Raw genomic sequence first — 20,175 nt, 5'->3', positions numbered from 1 at the left:
TCAATAAGCTAGGTCAACTGGCTGCTCCTCTCCCTGTGCTGATGCTGTGTTGACTGGTGGTTTTGGATCATATCAGCATAAAGCTGGTGGGAAACAAGGAAGAAGGTAAAGGTGACCTCTGCCACCGACAGGCACCCACCAGGTTTGTTGTCACTCCTGTTATCTCACACACACTCACCTTTGCTGAGCCCTGTGGGACAGACAATCTAAGAGACAAAAAGCAGAACAGACAGAAGTACTTACCTGGGCATTCACACGATTGGATGTTTGGTAATAATAAAGAGGTTTTGTGAGAGGACTATTAGAGGAAATTAAATGAATCAATGACACATTGTAGTATTGCTTCTCAGTAAACGGTACACACTGGGCGCAGACGTCATTTCAACCTTTAGTTTTTATTTACATTTGGTTGAGATGTCAACTAGCATGAATTCAACTTGAAATCAACAAAAAATGTCAACATGTCATTGGATTTAGGTTAAATGTTGGGTGAAAAAAAAAAAAAACTTAATTCCCCTTACTTTTTGCAAATCCAATCAGTTTTCCACATTGATTCACATCATCAGATATATTTGTTGTTCTTGAAATGCAGTGGAAACATTGATGCAACTAGTTTTTGCCAAGTGGGTATTTAATGAACTAGCTTTGTCATGAGAAGTGCTTTAAAGGAGCAATAAAGTTAATATGAAATTAAAACGTAAACAAAAAACAGAATAAATTAGCAGTTAATTTCTGATGTCATACTGAGTGTGTTTGTATTTGAAAAGATGGCGCCGGAGATGGCTGCCGTTTTATGGGCTCTTAACCAACCGTGCTATTTTGTTTGTTTTTTTCACATTGTTTGTAACTTATTTTGTACATAATGTTGCTGCTACCATCGCTTATGACCGAAAAGAGCTTCTGGAAATCAGAACAGCGATTACTCACCTTGAACTGGACAAAGAATCTCTCTTTAATGAGTCAGGAGAGAGCAATTTACTCCAGACACCCGAACAAGCCCTCATCCCCATCCTTCGCAGGAGAAAGAGACGGAAAAGATTTTGCAGAAGGAGATCGGGGTGCCTTGTGAGGATCTGCCGACATGAGGCTAAATCTGCCGTTGCCATCTGTACTATTAGCCAACGTACAATCGCTGGCTAATACATTGGACGAACTAAAAGCACGTATATCCTACCAATGGAACATTAAAAACTGTAATATCTTATGTTTCACCGGGTCGTGGCTGAACGACGACATGAATAACATTCAGCTGGCGGGTTATACATCGTATCGGCAGGATAAAACAGCAGCCTCTAGTAAGACATGGGGTGGCGGTCTATGTATATTTGTAAACAACAGCTGGTGCACGATATCTAAGGAAGTCTCAAGGTTTTGCTCGTCTCTGTTATTATCTATGCATAAGTCACTTTAATAACTCTACCTACATGTATATATTACCTCAACTAACTGGTGCCCCCTGTACTATTGTTCTTTTACTGCTGCTCTTATTTATTTGTTACTTTTATTTCTTATTTTTTTAGGTATTTTTCTTAAAACTGCATTGTTGGTTAAGAGCTTATAAGTAAGCATTTCACAGTAAGGTCTACACATGTTGTATTTGGCACATGTGACAAATAACATTTTATTTGATTTTGTGTTGACAGACTCCTGTAACCTACTGTATATATAAGCCTGATTCCATTGTGGTCCCCTTTCCCTAACATTTTGGTGTTGCAGATCTAAAAGAATGGGATAGGTGATGACTCCATGTGGTTTTCTAATAGGCCAAGTGAAGCATCCTCCATATTGCTTACATCCTTCCAGTCCTGTCAAACTTGTGCACACTGAAGGGGTAGGAGCTAACTCCCAAACTGGAACTAGGCCTTGTTTGAGTTTTTCATGGCTTACTATTTTCCTCAGCCCACAGAGGCCAGCATGCATGTGTTTATACAACAAACCCTGGTTCTTCAGATTTGCAGTCAGGACACAAACAATCTTTTATGTCAGAGCTGGGGAAAACAGCAGCACTCCATCAGCAGAGACATTAAGCATATTTTTCAGAACTTCAAGATTATAAAAAAAGGAGAAATAACAACGTTATGGACTAAATCCATACCAAGTTTAATATGAAAGCTCCTTTACTTCTATCACTGTGTCAGTATCTTCACAGATGATCCATGACCAACTGTAAACCCAGGATAAAGAGGTTCAGTGAATGTGGTCTGGACTCTGTGGAGGAGGGTCATTGTGTCAGAAACGTTGTAGAAGGACAGAGTTCCTGCCCTGTGGTCCAGGTACACGCCAACTCTGGAGGAGCAGGGGACAGTGATAACAGTTGTTGAGCAGTTGTGCATGAAAGTACATCTAGAGGTTGAGCAGTATAAACTCAACGACTGATCATTCCGTCCAAACGCACCAACTTCATCCCATCCGTTTCCATTCCTGATGATTCCTTTATATGAGACGGCTACTTTAACAGAATCCCCGCTCCACTCTACCTCCCAGTAGCAGGCTCTAGACAGACCCTCTCTACACAGCACCTGGACGAAGTAGGTAAATCTGTCTGAATGGTGAAGGTAGGGCTGGGCCTTTCCATTATTTGTCACCTTCCTGTTTCCCTCAGACAGACACAGGCACTTTTGAGCTGAGTTAGGATCCAATGTGAGCGGTAAGGAATCTGAGAAAATGTCAAAACAAAGTTGAAAATGCAGATGTAATAGTGTGTGCATGCATGGGTATATGGAATTGTGCGTTTCAAACTCACATTTCAAGAACTCTTCTCTGATCCTGGGTTCGGGGAGTGGAACATCATGAAGATTTGTTGCTATGGATTACAGAGAGAATCAAATATAGCTGATCCACTCTGATCATCATGGCCCTGGGCACACTCAACAACAGTTGTGTTAAAACGTTTGTGCACTTACCTAGATTGACTAGATAGTGTTGTTTTTCCCGTAGAATCTCATAAAAGGCTGCTTTCACCTTAGAGCCTCCTGAGTGGAGGGCCTCGTACAGCAGTCTCATCTGTTCCTGGCTGGGCCTGGCATCACGGATCGTATTATACATTTCTTTATGAAGCATGCATCTCTGAAGCAGTTCATCTGCTATAGGCATCACCATGGTTACCCTCTGAATGAGCTCAGACCTTTGCTCATCCACAAACTGGACACCTTCAGTTGGAGAGAGAGAGAGAGAGATAAAGTTATGACAATAATATCACCATCTTTCAATCTGCCTCTAGATTTTTATAGTACCAGTCAAAAGTTTGGACACAGGGTTTTTCTTTATTTTGACGATTTTCTACATTCTAGAATAATAGAGAAGATATCAAAACTATGAAATAACACATGGAATCATGTAGTAACCAAATAAGTGTTAAAACCGGTTCGGGATAGGGGGCAGTATTTTCACATTCGGATGAAAAGCGTGCCCAGAGTAAACTGCCTGCTACTCAGGCCCAGAGTCAAATATTTGCATAGTATTAGTAGATTTGGATAGAAAACACTCTGACGTTTCTAAAACTGTTTGAATGATGTCTGTGAGTATAACAGAACTCATATGACAAGCAAAAACCTGAGAAAAATCCAACCAGGAAGAGGGAAATCTGAGGGTTGTAGTTTTTCTTTATAATCCCTATTCAAACTAGTGTCTGTGGGGTCATATTGCACTTCCTAAGGCTTCCACTAGATGTCAACAGTCTTTAGAACCTTGTTTCATGCTTCTACTGTTACTGGGCAGAGAATAAGAGCCCAGTCAATCAGTGGACTGCCTGGGACCAGTGAGTTGTCCTTCTTTTTCCTCTGTAATGAATACGCTATTGTCCGGTTGGAATATTATCGAATGTTTATGTTAAAAAGACCCTAAGGATTGATTGTAAACATCGTTTGACATGTTTCAACGAACGGTAATGGAACATTTTGACTTTTTGTCTCTGGTTTTACGCTCGCACATTTTGCCTTTGGATAGTGATTTGAATGCGCGAACAAAAGGAGGTATTTGGACATAAATATGGAGTTTTTCGAACAAAAAGAACATTTCTTGTGGAAGTGGGAGTCCTGGGAGTGCATTCCGACGAAGATCAGCAAAGGTAAGTGAAGATTTATAATACTTTTTCTGAGTTTAGTTGACTCCAGAACTTGGCAGGTAACTGTATAGCTTGCTTTGATGGCTGAGCTCTGTACTCAGAATATTGAAAAATGTGCTTTCGCCATAAAGCTATTTTGAAATCTGACACAGCGGTTGCATTAAGGAGAAGTGTACCTATAATTCTTTCAATAACTGTTGTAAAGTTTATCAACGTTTATGATGAGTATTTTTGTAAATTGATGTACTCATTCACCGGAAGTTTTGGGAGGCAATACATTTTCTGAACATCACGCGGCAATGTAAAATGGGGTTTTTGGATATAAATATGAACTTTATCGAACAAAACATACATTGAGTCCTGGGAGTGTCATCTGATGAAGATCGTCAAAGGTTAGTGATTAATTTTTGCTGTATTTCTGGTTTTTGTGATGCCTCTCCTTGCTTGGAAAATGGCTGTGTGGTTTTCTTGTCAAGTTGATGTCCTAACATAATCTAATGTTTTGCTTTCGCCGTAAAGCCTTTTGAAATCGGACAATGTGGTTGGATTAACGAGAAGCTTATCTTTAAAATGGTGTAAAATAGTTGATTGTTTGAGAAAATTGAATTATGATATTTTTGTTGTTTTGTATTTCGCGCCCTGCTATTCCATTGACTGTTAGCGGAACTCCTGTCCATAACAGGTTTTAAACAAATCCAAATATATTTAATATTCAGATTCTTCAAAGTAGCCACCCTTTGCCTTAATGACAGTTTTGCACACTTTCTCTCAACCAGCTTCATGAGGTAGTCACCTGGAATGCATTTCAATTGTTAAAAGTTCATTTGTGGAATTTCTTTCCTTAATGCATTTGAGGCAATCAGTTATGTTGTGACAAGGTAGGGGTGATATACAGAAGATAGCCCTATTTGGTAAAAGACCAAGTCCGTATTATGGCAAGAACAGCTCAAATAAGCAAAGTCAAACGACAGTCTATCATTACTTTAAGACATGAAGGTCAGTCAATGCGGAACATTTCAAGAACTTTGAAAGTTTCTTCAAGTGCAGTCACAAAAACCAACAAGCGCTATGATGGAATTGGCTCTCATGAGGACCGCCACAGGAAAGGAAGACCCAGAGTTACCTCTGATGCAGAGGATAAGTTCATTAGAGTTAACTGCACCTTATAAATGCTTCAGAGTTCAAGTAACAGACTCATCTCAACATCAACTGTTCAGAGGAGACTGCGTGAATCAGGCCTTCAAGGTTGAATTGCTGCAAAGAAACCACTACTAGTAAAAATAAAGAAAAACCCTTGAATGAGTAGGTGTCCAAACATTTGAATCGTACTGTATATGAATTAATAAATCATCATGAAGGTTGCTTTGACCTAAAATCAAATATCATTTAATATTGAGTTGGCCCCAAATGCAACATTACCATATTCCTCTGTACTTATGGTCGCTGGCATCAGTACTAGAATGGTATGAAAGAGCGCCAACGAGAGAGATTTCATGAAACATGTAATGTTAAAGATGCAATATAGAAAGTCTGACAAGCTAAAACATTGTTCTCATATTTACTGTTCAAAATGAAATTATATGATCATACCATATGATTTACTCTCTTGCCAGATAAAGCAACATAATCTTTATGTACCAACATTTCCAAATAACAATAAGATATTACACTGTGCTTTTGCTGTTTGTGAAGTCCTACCTTTCCCAGGTATCTTGGCCATTTCCTCCTTGAACATAACCTCCAGTCGCTGTTTTAGTGCAGATATTGATTTCTTTAAATCCTCAAATGAGATTTGGTAGACAGTGATGCTGGGTAAGGCCTCAGATCCAGGAGGGACACAGAGAGACTGGAAACTCTACAGAGACAGATCAGAAAACAAGAAAAAGATTATCAACGTGGGCAAGACAAAAGAGCTGATCGTGGACTACAGGAAACGGAGGGCCAAACGCCCCCATTCACATCGACGGCTATAGTGGAACGGATTGAGAGCTACAAGTTCCTCGGTGTCCACATCACTATGGACCTATCACGGTCCAAACACACCAACACAGTCGAGAAGAGGGGAAGATAACATCTCTTCCCCCTCAGGAGGCTGAAAAGATTTTGCATGGCCCTCAGATCCTCAAAAAGGTCTACAGCTGTACCACTGAGATTATCTTGACTGGCTGCATCACCGCTTGGTATGGCAACTGCTTGGCTTTTGACCGCAAGGCGCTACAGAGGGTAGCGCGTACAGCCCATTACATCACTGGGACCGAACTTCCTGCCATCCAGGAACTCTATACCAGGCGGTGTCAGAGGAAGGCTTTAAAAATTGTCAAAGACTCCAGCCACCCATGTTATAGCCTATTCTCTCTGCTACCGCATGGCAAATGTTACTGAGACCCAAAAGCTCCTGAACAGCTTCTACCCCCAAGCCATAAAACTGCTAAATACTCTACCCACCCACTCACACACGTATCACATATGCTGCTGCCACTGTATATCTATACTGTTGCCTTGTCACTTTACCCCAACCTATATGTTCATATTTACCTCAATTTCCTCGTACCCCTGCACATAGACTCAGTACTGGTAGCCCCTGTACTGTATATAGCCAAGCTATCATTGCTTATTGTGTATTTATTTCTCATATTACTATTTTTATTTCTATTACCATTTTTTTATTTTTTATTATGCATTGTTGAGAAGGGCTTGTAAGTTAGCATTTTACTGTTAGTCTCCACCTAGTTGTTTACGAAGCACGTGCTAATTAACATTTGATCATGGAGAAAGACATTGACTACACTTCAGGAGTAACACCTGCTGCAATGGACAGAGAGTCAGTGATGTCACCTGGAGGAAATGGATGTGATCCTCTGTGTGTGAGAGCTGCTCCAACTCAGCCTCTCTCCTCTTCAGCTCAGCGACATCCTGCTCCAGTTGCTTCAGGAGTCCTTCAGCCCGACTCACTTCAGCCTTCTCCTGGGCTCTGATAAACTCCTTCATCTCAGAGCGCCTTTTGTCAATTGAGTGGACCAGCTCAGTAAAGATCCTCTCACTTTCCTCAACTGCTGTCTGTGCAGAGCGCTGTTAGGACAAACAGAGAGGAGGGATTCCATTTTAATAGGGCTAGGCCCCTTTTTTCTCCATTTCCACCTGAATGACGTGCCCAAAGTAAACTGCCTGTTGCTCAGGCCCTGAAGCTAGGATATGCATATAATTGGTACCATTGGAAAGAAAACACTTTGAAGTTTGTAGAAATGTTATAATAATGTAGGTGAATATAACACAATAGATATGGTAGGAGAAAATCCAAAGAAAAAACAACCAGAATTGTTTTGGTTGAGAGATCATCCTCTTAGAATGGCAAGTATAAGGTCATATTGAAAATTAGCTCCCTGGGTGCAAATCCTATGGCTTCCATAGGGTGTCAGCAGTCTACGTTCAAGGTTTCAGGCTTGTAACTTACAAAACGAATAAGAAATATCAGTTTTAGTACAGTCTTGGTAATTGGTAATTTGTGTTTGCGCGCGCCTTGAAGACAGGGTGCACCTTTCCTATTGAACATACTTCTTTCCGTAAGAAATATTATAGTTTGATTACATTTTAGGGTATCTGAGGAGTAAATAGAAACGTATTTTGACTTGTTGAAACAAAGTTTAGGGGTAGATTTTAGGATTCCTTTCTCTGCATGTTGAACGAGTGGATCACTCAAATCGATGGCACCAACTAAACTGACTTTTTGGGATATAAAGAAGGATTTTATTAAACAAAACGACCCTACATGTTATAGATGGGACCCTTTGGATGACAAATCAGAGGAAGATGTTCAAAAAGTAAGTGAATATTTAATCGTTATTTGTGAATGTATGAAACCTGTGCCGGTGGAAAAATATTTTGATGTGGGGCGCCGTCCTCAAACAATCACATGGAATGTCTTCGCTGTAATAGCTACTGTAAATCAAACAATGCAGGCAGATTAACAAGAATTTAAGCTTTCAGCCGATATAAGACTGTACTTAAATGTTTAATATCCATCATTTTTATGATTATTTATTTGAATTGCGCACCCTCCAGTTTCACCGGAAGTTGTCCCACTAGCGGGACGCCTAGCCCTAAAATGTAACCAGTCTATTTACTCAGCTCTCACCAGAACCCCAGCCTGTTCCCCCTAGTTATACTGGGCTTCAGTTTAGGAATAGTAAGTCACTTTATAGAGTACTATCTGTTAACCTCTTACATCTAGACGTTCCGCTAGCGGAACACCTGCTCCAATATCCAATGATAGGCGTGGCGCGAATTACAAGTTCCTCAAAAATACAAAAACTTCCATTTTTCAAACATATGACTATTTTACAGCATTTTAAAGACAAGACTCTCCTTTATCTAACCACACTGTCCGATTTCAAAAAGGCTTTACAGCGAAAGCAAAACATTAGATTATGTCAGCAGAGTACCCAGCCAGAAATAATCAGACACCCATTTTTCAAGCTAGCATATAATGTCACAAAAAACAAAACCACAGCTAAATGCAGCACTAACCTTTGATGATCTTCATCAGATGACACACCTAGGACATTATGTTATACAATACATGCATGTTTTGTTCAATCAAGTTCATATTTATATCAAAAACCAGCTTTTTACATTAGCATGTGACGTTCAGAACTAGCATACCCCCCGCAAACCTCCGGTGAATTTACTAAATTACTCACGATAAACGTTCGCAAAAAACGTAACAATTATTTTAAGAATTATAGATACAGAACTCCTTTGTGCAATCGAGGTGTCCGATTTTAAAATAGCTTTTCGGTGAAAGCACATTTTGCAATATTCTGAGTAGATAGCCCAGCCATCACGGCTAGCTATTTAGACACCCACCAAGTTTAGCCCTGACCAAACTCCGATTTACTATTAGAAAAGTTTGATTACCTTTGGTGTTCTTCGTCAGAATGCACTCCCAGAACTGCTACTTCAATAACAAATGTTGGTTTGGTTCAAAATAATCCATTGTTATATCCAAATAGCGGCGTTTTGTTCGTGCGTTCAAGACACTATCCGAAGTGTAAATAAGGGTCACGAGCATGGCGCATTTCGTGACAAAAGATTTCTAAATATTCCATTACCGTACTTCGAAGCATGTCAACCGCTGTTTAAAATCTATTTTTATGCAATTTTTCTCGTAAAAAAAAGCGATAATATTCTGACCGGGAATCTGCATTTAGGTAAAAAGACGAAAGAAAATAAAGCATGGGGTCGACTCGGGCACGAGCCTGAGTCTTACAGTACTGTGACCAGCCACTATCCAAACGCGCTACTTTTTTCAGCCAGAGCCTGCAAAGTCACGATTCAGCTTTTTGCCGCCTTCTGAGAGCCCATGGGAGCCGTAGGAAGTGTCACGTAACAGCAGAGATCCCCTGTATTGGATAGAGATAATCAAGAAGGGCAAGAAATTGTCAGACGGGGCACTTCCTGCATGGAATCTTCTCAGGTTTTGGCCTGCAAATGAGTTCTGTTATACTCACAGACACCATTCAAACAGTTTTAGAAACTTTGGAGTGTTTTCTATCCAAAGCTAATAATTATATGCATATTCTAGTTTCTGGGCAGGAGTAATAATCAGATTAAACCGGGTACATTTTTTATCCAGCCGTGAAAATACTGCCCCCTAGCCATAACAGGTTAATTGGAATCATGTAAAAAAACTCACCTTGAGTGACTTCACAGCCTGTCTCACCTCCTGTATCTTCCCCTCTCTCTCCTGAATTCTCTGCTTGGCCTGGTTGTCACTTAACTGCTTCTGTAGAGAAACAAATGTCATAAAATGAAAGCTTAAATATCATGATGTTAATTTATATTGGCTATTCTTTCTAAAAGCATACGTTTGTCACATATTAGTACCATCATATAGACGTGTTAGTAACATCATACAGACATAATGACTATCTCACATTAAATTATTCTCTGATTAATTACATTTTCATATATACTGTATCCTGGATGAGATGTTTAGCATTGTTGCCCTTACCAGCCTCTCAATCCTTTCTACTGCTGGGGAAACGGTATCATGGCCTTTGTGTTTCTCCATCTCACACTGATAACAGATACACTGCTGATCAGTACGGCAGTAAACCTCCAGCAGCTTGTCATGATGAGAGCAGATCTTCTCCTGTAGTTGTGTGGAGGCTTTGACCAGCTTGTGTTTTTTAAATGCAGGAGATTCATAGTGAGGCTGGAGGTGAGTCTCACAGTAAGAGGCTAAACACACCAGACAGGACTTGACGGCTTTTAATTTTTTCCGAGTACAGACGTCACACTCAATATCTCCAGGTCCACCAAAACAGAGAGCTGGAGGAGCAGCTTGGATTTCTGTCTTCTTCAGTTTCTCCACTAACTCGGTTAGTAGAGGGTTTCTGTTCAGAACAGGTCTTGGGGTAAAGGTCTGCCTGCACTGGGGACAGCTGTACACACCTTTTAGATCATCCTGATCCCAGCAGCCTTTAATACAGTCCATACAGTAGTTGTGTCCACAGGGAATAGCGACTGGATCCTTCAGTAGATCCAGACAGATCGAACAACTGATCAGGTCCCTGGCCTCTGCCATGTTGATACATACACTGACCAAGCAGCAGAGTTCTGTAAGTAAAGCATTGGTGGTTGTGACTGGGAAGGAAACACTGTGTGTTCTGTAAGAGGTGTGGTGTTGAGCAAAGATCAGGAAGTTGTTGCAGACTCAAGGGAATATCTACAGTAAGTTCCTTTATTTCTTAAAAACGAAAGAACACTCATGACTAATGACTATTTGGTCACACGAAAAATAACTTTCAAAAAGTCTTCATAAGCACTATAAATGCTTCACAGTCAAACAAAGGCTGATATGATATGCCACTATTTAATAATAATTTATTTTTCAATTAAAATGCTTCACTTTTATTTAGACAGGTGGGTAATTGACAAATGTGTTTCCTACAATTATGCCCTGCCATTGGCTGTGAGTAGATCATCCCAGTTTTCCCAGAAATGCCAACTCTTGCTGCATGAAATAAAGCTGCTTCTGCTGACATTATTGTAAAAATAAAAATGTCTTTATTTATTTAACTAGGCAAGTCAGTTAAGAACAAATTCTTATTTACAATGACGGCCTACCAAAACGCAAAGGGCCTCCTGTGGGGACTGGGGCTGGGATAAAAAAATATTTATATATATATATAAAAAAGAAATATATAAAAATATATATAAAAATAACATGGTAGCAGCACAAAACATGGTACAAACATTATTGTGCACAGTCAACAGCACAAAGGGCAAGAATGTAGAGACAACAAAACATCACACAAAGCCGCCCACAACTGTCAGTAAAAGTGTCCATGATTGAGTGTTCGAACGAAGAGATTAAGATAAAACCGTCCAGTTTGAGTGTTTGTTGCAGCTCTTTCCAGTCGTTAACTGCAGCAAACTGAAAAGACAAGCGACCCAGGGATGTGTGTGCTTTAGGGACCTTTAACAGAATGTAACTGGCAGAACGGGTGTTGTATGTGGAGGATGAGGGCTGCAGTAGGTATCTCAGATAGGGGGGAGTGAGGCCTAAGAGGGTTTTATAAATAAGCATCAACTAGTGGGTCTTGCGACGGGTATACAGACATGACCAGTTTACAGAGGAGTACAAAGTGCAGTGATGTGTCCTATAAGGAGCATTGGTGGCAAATCCGAATGGCAAAAAACATCTAGCCGCTTGAGAGCACCCTTACCTGTCGATCTATAAATTATGTATCCGTAATCTAGCATGGGTAGGATGGTCATCTGAATCAGGGTTAGTTTGGCAGCTGGGGTGAAAGAGGAGCGGTTACGATAGAGGAAACCAAGTCTAGATTTAACTTTAGCCTGCAGCTTTGATATGTGCTGAGAGAAGGACAGTGTACCGTCTAATCATACTCCCAAGTACTTGTATGAGGTGACTACCTCAAGCTCTAAACCCTCAGAGGTAGTTATCACACCTGTGGGGAGAGGGGCATTCTTCTTACCAAACCACATGACCTTTGTTTTGGAGGTGTTCAGAACAAGGCTAAGGGTAGAGAAAGCTTGTTGGATACTAAGAAAGTCTCTACAATTCCAGTAACCATCCGGTTCCCCTCAGACAGATACAGGTGCTCATTGACTGTGTTGGGTTCCAAGGTCAACTGGCAAGAATCCCCCGTGACAGATTTATCAGGTAGTTCCAGGATTATAATGTGTTTTACTTACACTTTCAAAACTCCTCTCTGGTCTTGGGCTCAGGAGTGGGGTCCATGATGTCACTATAGAAAGACAGACAACTCTTTAGTTTAAATCAACATAATCTTCGATAAGATTACAGCATTTAAGGAAAACTTCTATTACAAAAGGAAACGCTACCACATCTACATGGAGACAACCTCTTCAACTGAATTCCACTAAAACAATGATTATATCTTTACCAAAGTCATGAGGCAAGTCAGCTTGGAGTTGTCTTCTTCATTTACCCTAGAGCAGATCTATGCCCCTGTTCAGTTCTAGGCCTGTTGGTTTACACTCCCATAGACATCAACATCTCACTTCCTCTTCAGTCTCTGCTACTACTTAGTGAGGGACACATGAAAGATCGCAAGCCCATAAAATGTACATTACTGCCACCAACTGGACATTATAAAAACCCACAGCAATCAACAGGCAAGAAAGGAATTCAGAATCAACACCTCGCCCCTACACTCTAGGCACTTCTATACACCTGAAACAATTGGAAAGGTGTAAGACATATGGTGAAAATTCCATCCAGCCTAAAGGCTATTTCCCAATTTTACATAATTCTCCCAAAATGTGCACTTGCACACTTCTCAACATGTATTTGAAAGCATTGGATTGTAAGCATTGGCTGGAGAGTTTCCACCATTGTTAAATCCATGAGTGGAGTATGCAACTTCACAGGGTGGAGGATCAAGATGCAATCTTAGAAGGCATGATGACCCAATTACCTATCAAATTCTTTCATACAGGAGGGTCTAGGGGTATTTTGAATTCAGCAGCGCTCACAGCTTTCAACACATTTCCAAAGCAACTTTTAATTGCATATTCTGAACATTTTACTGACTGAATACACCCAATATCGCTCCCCCAGTCTCTCCCTTATGACAGTGCAGACTAGAAGGTCATGTTTCACCCATGATGATTAAGGGTAGGATTTGGGGAGGGTAACCTCCTGCTTGTTCTGCCAGACATAACAGCATTCAGACCAACAGCCTGTTCTTCTCCATCTGATTCATATCAGTCCAAGGGGCTCAGACCTCAATAAACAACACTACATAACTCCACTCTGCTGATTTACTGGCATGTCCAGATGTGGTCACCACAGAAAATTACAAGGACTACTGGTTAGATAGGAAACGGAAACCAATTGTTACTTATAAATAAAAATTAATGTACTGAATGTGCTGGTTGACAACATGCATAGTAAAGTTTGCTTAACTATATATATATATTTGTCTGTCGTGACTACAACACAAAGCATATTGAAACATGGTGGCAGCGGTACTCAAAAGAACCTGGATCTCATCGATTAAAATAAAGAATACATCCCAGGCGTCAGTTTGGAAAAGTGCCGCGTTAACAAGCTAGTCATCACGCTGAACGTCGTTAGCTGGCTATCGTGACTCTATGCTAAAAGCTAACTGGCTATTGGATACAAGCAGATTCATGAGTAGCTAACGTTCCATTCTACAAATAAATCGCCATGGAAAATGCACTGAAACCTGCGGGAAAAATATACTTTGATGATTGTAATTTAGCACTCACCAAGGAAAAGATGGAAAGAGGAATTCAATTTGTACATGGGAGAAAAACCTGATGACCACAAAGTGAAGCTACTGTATAATCGCATTGGGGGAAAAGGCAGATATTTATGAGACCCTCATAAATATGAACACAACAAATACAAAAACAGAAGTATACAAACAAGAGTACATAAACCTAACAGACAGGGGTATTACATATCAAGATTCATTTTCAATTTGTTAAATATTTTTATGGTGCGTATTGCTTTTTTGTTTTTACATTTACTGATCATTTCAAATAATATTTCAATTCTATCTTAAATAATGTGAAGAGGGGTTTGTTCTCTGTCCACTTCATTTTATGGACAAAGAATCTTCCATGAAAGATAAACAAATTAACAATGGAAGTTACATCTTCTAACTCACACCAAAATCGTCTGACATAAGAGCAGTCCCAAAATAAATGGTCAAGAGTCTCTGGGTCACAACCACAAAATACACATTTGTTATCAATAGCTATTTTAAATCTGTGTATAATAAAGGTCTTTACAAGGTAGATTCTATGAATGAGTTTGTATGATACTTCTTTCACCTTATTAGAAATACAATATTTACCAGATAACAACGAAACTTTGTTCCAGTTCACTTGTCCTAGGGCTGCATTCCAGTACATTCTAGCAGAGGGAATAGTAATATATTGACATAGTTTCCTTATATACATGTTATTACATTTATAGTTTAAAATGTCAATTCCTTCTAATTGTATTGAGGCTACAAAATCCTCAACAGTTGCACTTGGAGTATTGTAATATTCTCCTAAAAGAAGAATAGCACCTTTAGGGACAGCTCTTACAACAATTTGATACTCCTCGGGAGTGAATGTAACATTATGTGTTCTAATAAATTCTGGATAATCATATAGTTGTCCATCATTATTCAATAATTGTTTAACCCAAATAATGTTGTTGTCAAACCAGTTCTGGAAAAACAAAGACTTGTTTTTGTATTTTATGTCTTTATTATTCCAGATTGTATACCTATGAGGGGAAACATTGTGTTTGTACATGAGGTTCCAAGTAAGAAGTACTTGTTTCTGAAAGTTTGCAAGCTTAATAGGGATTTTACCCATATCAAAGTTGCATTCGAGTAAGAATTCTAGACCACCAATTTGTTAGAATATTAATTTAGGGATTACATTCCAAATGCAATCCTTATTTCTTAAATTGTTTTGTATCCATTTAATCATAAATATTATATTAGAGGTTTTAAAATCCAGAGCATTCAACCCTCCCTCACCTTCGGTGCTACATATTACCGCTTTTCTTAAATAATGAGGTTTATTCCTCCATATGAAGTTAAATAATTTAGTATCAACCATTTTAGTTCCTGACAGAGGAACATCCAAGGCAAGAGAGGTATAAACTAATCTGGACAGACCTTCAGATTTTGATAAAAGTACACGTCCAGATAAAGAAACATCTCTTAATAACCAGGAGTTAAATCTCTTTCCAATTTTCTCTACAATTGGAGAGAAATTTAAGTTGGCCCTTTTTTTCTGATCTTTGCTAACTGTAATACCAAGATATGTGATCACATCTCTTACAGGGATATTACATACTGAGTTTAAGTCATATCTTTTCAACGCAAATAATTCACATTTCCTAATATTCAGAGATAAACCTGATACATGTGAGAACACTCAATAGCTTTCCTGACTTCATTATGATCTTTCAAAAAAAATGGTGGTGTCGTCAGCCAATTGTGAACATTTTCTTTCTTTGTCTTGTATCTGAATACCCCTAAAACTATCCTTATTGATATGAAGTGCCATAACTTGCCAATAAAAATAAGAAAGGAGAAATTGGGCATCCTTGTTTAATTCCACGTCTAATGTCGAATCTTTGTGAAGTTCCATGGGATAATTTAACAGAGCTGTTACTATTATTGTAAAGTGTCTTAATTACTCTTTGAAAATATTGACCAAAACCAAAAAATCTAAGAGTCTCAAAAAGAAAATAATGTTCAACTGTATCAAATGCCTTGTAAAAGTCTACAAATAAAATAAAGCTATCTTTCATAATGTGCTCATTGTAGTCAATCAAGTCCAATACTAGTGGAATATTATTACATATATGTCTGCCCTTCATAAAACCAGACTGGGTATCATCAATGATTTGGTCAAGACCTTTTTTAAGTCTTTCTGCAAAGATCGATGCAAGTAGCTTTCCATCATTGTTCATTAATGTGATTGGTCTCCAATTTTCTAACATCATAGAATCTTTGTTTGGTTTGGGTATTACAGAAATTAGGCTCTGTGTCATAGAAACAGGCAAGACCCCTAAATCAATTGCCTCCTTAAAAACATTAAATATAAATTCAATAATATCCTCCTGAAAATAGTTATAGAATTCACTGATAAGGCCATCATTCCCTGGAGATTTGTTCTCTTTTAACTTGCTGATACATTTTTTTATTTCATTGATAGAAATAAATTCATCACAAGACTTTTGGAAGTCTTCATCTATGAATTTTGCACAGTCTTTGACAGAGTCTAGAAAGGCAGATATGTCACTAGTAGGACAGGCATTACCGGTATAAAGGTTACCTTAGAATTCTGAAACATATTTTGAAATATCTCTGGGGTTTTCATTTTCTTTGCCGTCTATATTGAGCTTATAAATAGATGTAAATTCAGAATTTTTTTCTTTCTAAATTGTAAAAGTATTTTGTATTTTTTTCACCTTCCTCCAACCATCTCCTTCTTGATCTTACAAATGCCCCTTTTGCTCTCTCTTCATTCGGTCCCTTTCTAGTTGTAAAGAGAATAACTGACCCTTTCCTTCTTCATCAAGGTCCTCCATAGAAATTTGAGAAAGTATTTCCTTAACAAGTTTATCTTCCCTCAATCTTTTAAGTTCAGCAATTTCTTTAGCTCTCTTCATGGCTGTTTGTCTTATTTCATACTTTATTAATTCTCAATATTTCCCATAAGACTTAAATAGTTGGTGTAACAACTGTCTTCAAAAATGGACCAAGGCGCAGCGGGAATGTGGAATGTGTTTTAATAAACACAAGTAAAGCATCCACAGGGAAAAACAATAAACTCTACTCACGATGACAGGAACAGTTTTGCAGGCACACAACACGCAGTGCAAAAACAACTACCCACAACCCCAAAGAAAAACACACACTCCTATGTAGGACTCCCAATCAAAGGCAACTCAACACACCTGCCTTCAATTGGGAGTCCTAATCACCAACACGACACTTAACACACAAAAAACCTGCCACGTCCTGACCAAAACTAATACAATACCTCCCTCTGCTGGTCAGGACGTGACAGTACCTCCCCCTCAAGGTGCAGACCCCAGAATGCACCTAAAAGAAAAAACAAACCCCCAAACAACAAAAAATATCCCCCTAAACAATAAGGAAGGGAAGGGAGGGTGGCTGCCGTCAACGACGGCACTGTGCTACACCCTCCCTCCCCAACCCACCTCTCCTGGAGGTGGCTCAGGTGCAGGACGTGGACCTCGCTCCACCTTCGGCGTCGCCCACTTCGGTGGCGCCGATAGCTGCGCCGGGCAGACGGGCCACTCGGGCTGACCCTGGCAGACGGACCACTCGGGCTGGGCCGGAGGACAGGCGGGCCACTCGGGCTGGCCCGGAGGACAGGCGGGCCACTCGGGCTGGCCCGGAGGACAGGCGGGCCACTCGGGCTGGCCCGGAGGACAGGCGGGCCACTCGGGCTGGGCCGGAGGACAGGCGGGCCACTCGGGCTGGGCCGGAGGACAGGCGGGCCACTCGGCTGGGCCGGAGGACAGACGGGGAACCCTGGCAGATCCGGGCAGTCGGGCCGCCCTGGCAGACCCGGGCAGGCGGGGCGCCCTGGCGGCTCCGGGCAGTCGGGCCGCCCTGGCGGCTCCGGGCAGTCGGGCCGCCCTGGCGGCTCCGGGCAGTCGGGCCGCCCTGGCGGCTCCGGGCAGTCGGGCCGCCCTGGCGGCTCCGGGCAGTCGGGCCGCCCTGGCGGCTCTGGCGACTCCTGACTGGCGGGCGGCTCTGGCGACTCCTGACTGGCGGGCGGCTCTGGCGACTCCTGACTGGCGGGCGGCTCTGGCGACTCCTGACTGGCGGGCGGCTCTGGCGACTCTTGACTGGCGGGCGGCTCTGGCGACTCTTGACTGGCGGGCGGCTCTGGCGACTCTTGACTGGCGGGCGGCTCTGGCGACTCTTGACTGGCGGGCGGCTCTGGCGACTCTTGACTGGCGAGGCTGGGCTGACGCACTAGACGCCTGATGCGTGGGGCTGGTACTGGACGTGTCAGCCTGGAGACACGCACCTCCATGCTAGTGCGTATAGCGGGAAACACCGGACCGTCGAGGCGCACTGGCGGTCTTGAGCGCAGGGTTGGCATCACCCCTTCCGGCTCGATGCTCACCTCACCCTGGCACATGCGGGGCGCTGGTACAGGGCGGACTGGCCTGTGCGTACGTATAGGCGAGATGGTGCGTACCTCAGCATAACATGGCGCCCTCCACCTCATACGCACCTCCCTGTAATCACGGGTAGCTGGCTTACGGCTCTTCCTTGGCCTGGCCAAACTACCCGTGTGCCCCCCAAACATTTTTTATTGGGGGTGCCTCTCCGGCTTCCTCGCCAGCCGTGTTCCAGCATAACGTTTGCTCCCTTCTCCTGCTGCCTCCGCTCTTCTCAGTGCCTCCACCTGTTCCCATGGGAGGCGATCCCTTCCGGCCAGGATCTCTTCCCAGGTGTAGGATCCCTTGCCATCCAGGATGTCCTCCCATGTCCATTCCTCCACCCGATGCTCCTTCCTCTTCCGCTGCTTGGTCCTTTTGTGGTGGGTAGTTCTGTAACAACTGTCTTCAAAAATGGACCAAGGCGCAGCGGGAATGTGGATACTCATAGTTGTTTTAATAAACACAAGTAAAGCATCCACAGGGAAAAACAATAAACTCTACTCACGATGACAGGAACAGTTTTGCAGGCACACAACACGCAGTGCAAAAACAACTACCCACAACCCCAAAGAAAAACACACACTCCTATATAGGACTCCCAATCAAAGGCAACTCAACACACCTGCCTTCAATTGGGAGTCCTAATCACCAACACAACACTTAACACACAAAAAACCTGCCACGTCCTGACCAAAACTAATACAATACCTCCCTCTGCTGGTCAGGACGTGACAGTTGGGCTTTCCTCCAATTGTCTTGTATAATATCTTTGGCATCCATCTTGAAATTATCATCTTCCAACAGTCTACTATTGAGTTTCCAATAACTCCGATTCGGTTTATTAACTTCAGATCCATTAATATTTAAAGATAAGAATATGACTTTATGATCAGTAAGAACTGATGGTTCAATTGATACCTTGACTACAGAATTATCTAATGAATTTGAAATCAACCAGAAGTCAATTCTTGACTGTCTGGACATGTCCTTGTTACACCAAGTGAAGTCCTTTTTATCAGGATGTCACGTCCTGACCAGTATAGGGGTTATTTGTTATTATAGTTTGGTCAGGATGTGGCAGGGGGTATTTGTTTTATGTGGTTCGGGGGTTATGTGTATGTAGAGGGGTGTTTTATTTATGTTTTCCGGGGTTTTGGTGTATGTTCTTGTTTTGGTATTCTAGGTTTTTCTAGTTTGTATATTTCTTTGTTGGTCTGTGTGGCTCTCGATCAGGAACAGCTGTACATCGTTGTTCCTGATTGAGAGTCATATATAGGGAGCTTGTTTTCACCTGGTTGATTGTGGGTAGTTGTATTTTGCACTGCTGTTATTATTAGCCTGTGAAACTGTCGTTCTTTGTTTATTGTTTTCGTGTTTACTTTAATTAAATAAATTAAAGATGAGTATTCACGTACCCGCTGCGCCTTGGTCCCCTTCTCTCTTCAACGACGGCCGTTATAAGAGCACTTACTCAGAGAGACTGATCTCAGTTTATAGAAATGCATACAGATTGGAAGAGCTGCAGAACTGTCCAGACAGAGAGCTAAAGTCCTAAATGTGCAGGGCCCTGTAGCAGTGCATGCATTAACACAGGAAGAGAGACTAAGAGGGAGAGGAGACCCTACAGAGGGACAAAGAGGGAGAGTAGAACCTACAAAGGGACCAAGAGGGAGAGGAGACCCTACAGAGGGACAGAGAGGGAGAGGAGACCCTACAGAGGGACAGAGAGGGAGAGGAGACCCTACAGAGGGACAGAGGGAGAGGAGACCCTACAGAGGGACAGAGGGAGAGGAGACCCTACAGAGGGACAGAGGGAGAGGAGACCCTATAGAGGGACAGAGCATTATACAATGCAGATACTGTGGACGGA

General features: G+C 41.5%; 1 protein-coding gene across 2 annotated transcripts; it reads right to left on the bottom strand.

Annotated features, from left to right (window-relative positions):
* Positions 1 to 376: 376 nt before the first annotated feature.
* On the bottom strand, positions 377 to 12,851 carry LOC106561188 (tripartite motif-containing protein 16). Of its 2 annotated transcripts, XM_014124868.3 has the most exons (11): positions 12,499 to 12,851; positions 12,287 to 12,339; positions 10,074 to 10,681; positions 9,756 to 9,845; positions 6,899 to 7,132; positions 5,762 to 5,918; positions 5,483 to 5,518; positions 2,904 to 3,149; positions 2,744 to 2,803; positions 2,396 to 2,656; positions 377 to 2,286 (listed from the first exon to the last, which is right to left on the bottom strand). In XM_014124868.3, exons 3-11 carry the CDS (start codon positions 10,647 to 10,649, stop codon positions 2,222 to 2,224), a joined length of 1,725 nt encoding a protein of 574 aa, XP_013980343.3. In that variant the 5' UTR covers positions 10,650 to 10,681; positions 12,287 to 12,339; positions 12,499 to 12,851; the 3' UTR covers positions 377 to 2,221. The 2 variants fall into 2 exon arrangements, with proteins under 2 accessions (XP_013980343.3, XP_013980341.3); XM_014124866.3 differs by having other exon boundaries at positions 377 to 2,656; positions 12,499 to 12,848.
* Positions 12,852 to 20,175: the final 7,324 nt, after the last annotated feature.

Source organism: Salmo salar, chromosome 10, assembly GCF_965601325.2.
Source record: "Salmo salar chromosome 10, fSalSal1, whole genome shotgun sequence".
Taxonomy (NCBI): domain Eukaryota; kingdom Metazoa; phylum Chordata; class Actinopteri; order Salmoniformes; family Salmonidae; genus Salmo; species Salmo salar.
This window is presented reverse-complemented; position numbering and strand designations above follow the sequence as displayed.

Excerpts from the sequence above, each read along its gene's own strand:
- LOC106561188 (XM_014124866.3), bottom strand. The coding sequence starts at position 10,649 with ATGGCAGAGGCCAGGGACCTGATCAGTTGTTCGATCTGTCTGGATCTA. Across the intron at positions 5,919-6,898 it reads ATCACATCCATTTCCTCCAG|AGTTTCCAGTCTCTCTGTGT; the intron begins GTGACATCACTG and ends CTGTCTCTGTAG. Across the intron at positions 5,519-5,761 it reads GGCCAAGATACCTGGGAAAG|TACTGATGCCAGCGACCATA; the intron begins GTAGGACTTCAC and ends ATACCATTCTAG.